This window comes from Helobdella robusta (genome assembly GCF_000326865.2).
Source record: "Helobdella robusta unplaced genomic scaffold HELROscaffold_7, whole genome shotgun sequence".
In the NCBI taxonomy this organism is placed as follows: Eukaryota; Metazoa; Annelida; class Clitellata; order Rhynchobdellida; family Glossiphoniidae; genus Helobdella; species Helobdella robusta.
The window spans coordinates 5,257,467-5,260,351 of record NW_008705398.1 but is presented as its reverse complement, the minus strand read 5'-3'; the positions used below and the strand labels follow the sequence as shown (position 1 = coordinate 5,260,351).

Genomic DNA, 2,885 nt, shown 5'->3' with positions numbered 1-2,885 from the left:
AAAAATCTCAGTACAAAATATTGTAGGCGCTTTTTTTGATTCATCAGACCTGAACAAAACAAGCATTATACAATGAGCTATAATTTTAATACAACATTTATTTTTTTAAGTACGATTTGTTTTGTTAACTACGAAACTCAATGGCCGCCACTAGAAAACCTGTTTATTACGTTACATCTGGCACGAAAATAACGTTCTAAATAGAGCTAGCAATGAATATCTTTTAAAAAAGGAGCAAAACAGTAGAAACTACTTGAAGCGGTCGAACGTCAAAGATCGATAATTTCATAATTTCAACGTTTTAAACAATTTCAAAGCCTTCCTGATTTTCTATCATATTATTTGATTATCTACTTTTTATATTGTTCTTTTCAAGCAATTAAATAAATAATCAAATGAAATTGGCTTCAAATGACGGATGTAACGAACAAATAAAATATCTATTCTTAAATAATTCTTCACAAATTACCAACAAAATAAAAAAATAATGAAAAAATGAGTGCTAATTTATATATAGAGAAGACATTCTATACATTATATAGGTACTATGGGCTAAATGTACATTCCGTAGCAATTCCAAAAAGTTAAAACTACTGTTATATATTCATTTACTTTCTACTGTTTGCTTACATCTTATATTTGATGAATAGAGCCTAAAATTAATTCAATTATTCATGCTCGAACAAAAAGTTTTTTAAATGACTTTTTAATAATTTTATTAGTCTTATGTTTAAACTCAATGATGATAACTAATGTAATGTCCATGCTGCAATTCTGAATATGTTATACACAATCTCAAAAGGCTAAAATAAGTTTGTTTCAAAGGCGATGATTTGGTAGAACAAAAGAATATTATTTTTTGTAAATTTTCCAATTATGAACATTGTTAAAGATCGATAAATAACTCGTAACTCCACTACGGAAAAATAGAATCACTCGTCTTCGAAATTGAAATGTTTGCAACACTAATGAGGACGGTTTGGACTGTTTTCAGCAAATGCTAGCAGAATCTTCCTCCACTTTCTCAGAAGTTTCTTTTTAAACTCGACGTTGTACCTACGCATGTTGGAGCTGATGGTCATCAGTTGTTCATCCGTTATATCCTTAAGGATCTGTACCAAGTGAGGAATACTCTCGTACAGAACTCCATACGGCATTACCTGTTATTAGTGGTGTTGAAGGCATTCCTAATGTTGTTAAGTCGATCTATTCAAATGTTCACCGTTGATAATGTTGTGTTGCTGCTTAACTACGTGTCTACGTTTGATTGATGCGATTGTTATTAGTATGAACCTGAAACAAAACACGGCTAGATAGAACATCAAGAAACGACAGTAACACAAATATCTCATCGAATGGTGCCAAAAACAACCTGGTAGAAATCAGCAAACTGCATCCAGTACCTCGTGCTATTGTAGTCAAATTCATTCTTTGGATCTGGTACATCTCCCTGAGAAGGGTCTGGCCCAATAATGGAGCTTGTGGGCCGTTTGCGAAAAAAGGCCCCATCAAATGACCTAATTATATATATATATATATGTGTGTGTGTGTATGTATGTATCATATGTATGTATATATACATAATGAACCGTACAGATATTAAGATACAGATACGTATAAAAAGGAAACATGTTTAAAACAATGTACGCGAAACGCCCTATAAAAGTTTTCAGTGATAAAAAAAACTGTAATAAAGACAATTTGTGGTTTGTCAAAAAGTTTTAAAATATTTATTAAAGGACAATTAAAATATAAATTCTAGGCATTAGAAAAATTACAACATTGAAAGTTTCTTAGATGTCTTTCGGAAGGATTCACGTGATCTTTGATGATTTTGTTGAATAATTATATAGGTTGATTCTAGGTGCAATGTTGCAAAGTTTATGTTGATGTTTTTGTTATAGTAAGACTGAAATGATGACTGGTTCTATCGATTTTTTTAATCTCGCGGCAGAACTCGGACATGTTGCTTTTGAGTTTTGTGTGTGTGTGTGTTAGCGCGCGCTATAGTGTGTTTCGTATGTAAATTTGTGTAATTGTATTTGCTATCTCCCAATAAATCCCTGCTTACCATAAAAAAAGTCTATTTGAATTAAAATTCCATAAATTGAGAACAAGATACAAATGACAATTACGGTTCACAAACGGAAACGTTCGACAGAAAATAGTGTTTGAATGGAGAAAGCAAGCACAACGAAAAATTTTCCAGCAAACACCGTTCAAATTGCGGATACAAACGATAGGAAAAAGCATCAACAACACATTAATAGTGATCTAGCCAGAAATTTACCGTTGGAGTGTTTAGAGGTTTTGCCAGAACTGTTGACATTTTTTGCTAATCTCACGGTTTTCATTTAAATATAGGGGAGATGGGGGCACATTGATCTGTTTTGAGGTTTTTTTGTAACAACAGTGAAACTAACCAAAAAGTGAATATTAATATTTGTGCAATTTACAGAGGAACATTCATTTAATGTATTAAGTTCAGTTTCAATTGTATAATACAAGAAATTTTTTAAAAAAATTTAACTTTGGTACAACCCCTACAAAGGATCAAAGCACCCCATATACGGGGTACCATGATCCCTCCCATGGGGTACATTGATCCTAGGTATAAATCAATATGATTTGATGTTCATTTGCCTCCAAAAAACTCGTTAAAACACATTGGATATAATAATTCATAATTTTTAATAAAAATTAACATTAATTAAGATCTTTAAAAATTGTCAAATCAACGGGAAAAACCAAGTGACGACTGACTCGAGCAGTCCCACCATGCTGAATTGGATCTGGAACTTTACAAACAATGTCCTCTTTTATAAATTGATATAATTCATCATTTCTACAGATAAAGTTGAATGATGACATCTTTTCCCTTTTCA

At 31.8% G+C, this 2,885-nt stretch overlaps 1 protein-coding gene across 1 annotated transcript in view; it reads right to left on the bottom strand.

Annotated features, from left to right (window-relative positions):
• Positions 1-965: 965 nt before the first annotated feature.
• Positions 966-2,885, bottom strand: part of HELRODRAFT_165195 (hypothetical protein) — a gene marked incomplete at both ends in the record, with an annotated part of 7,342 nt that continues 5,422 nt past the window's right edge. The window contains 3 exons of the mRNA XM_009031053.1: positions 966-1,160; positions 1,373-1,517; positions 2,764-2,816. Of these exons, the coding sequence (XP_009029301.1) occupies positions 966-1,160; positions 1,373-1,517; positions 2,764-2,816 (393 nt within the window). The remainder of the gene's footprint in view (positions 1,161-1,372; positions 1,518-2,763; positions 2,817-2,885) is intronic.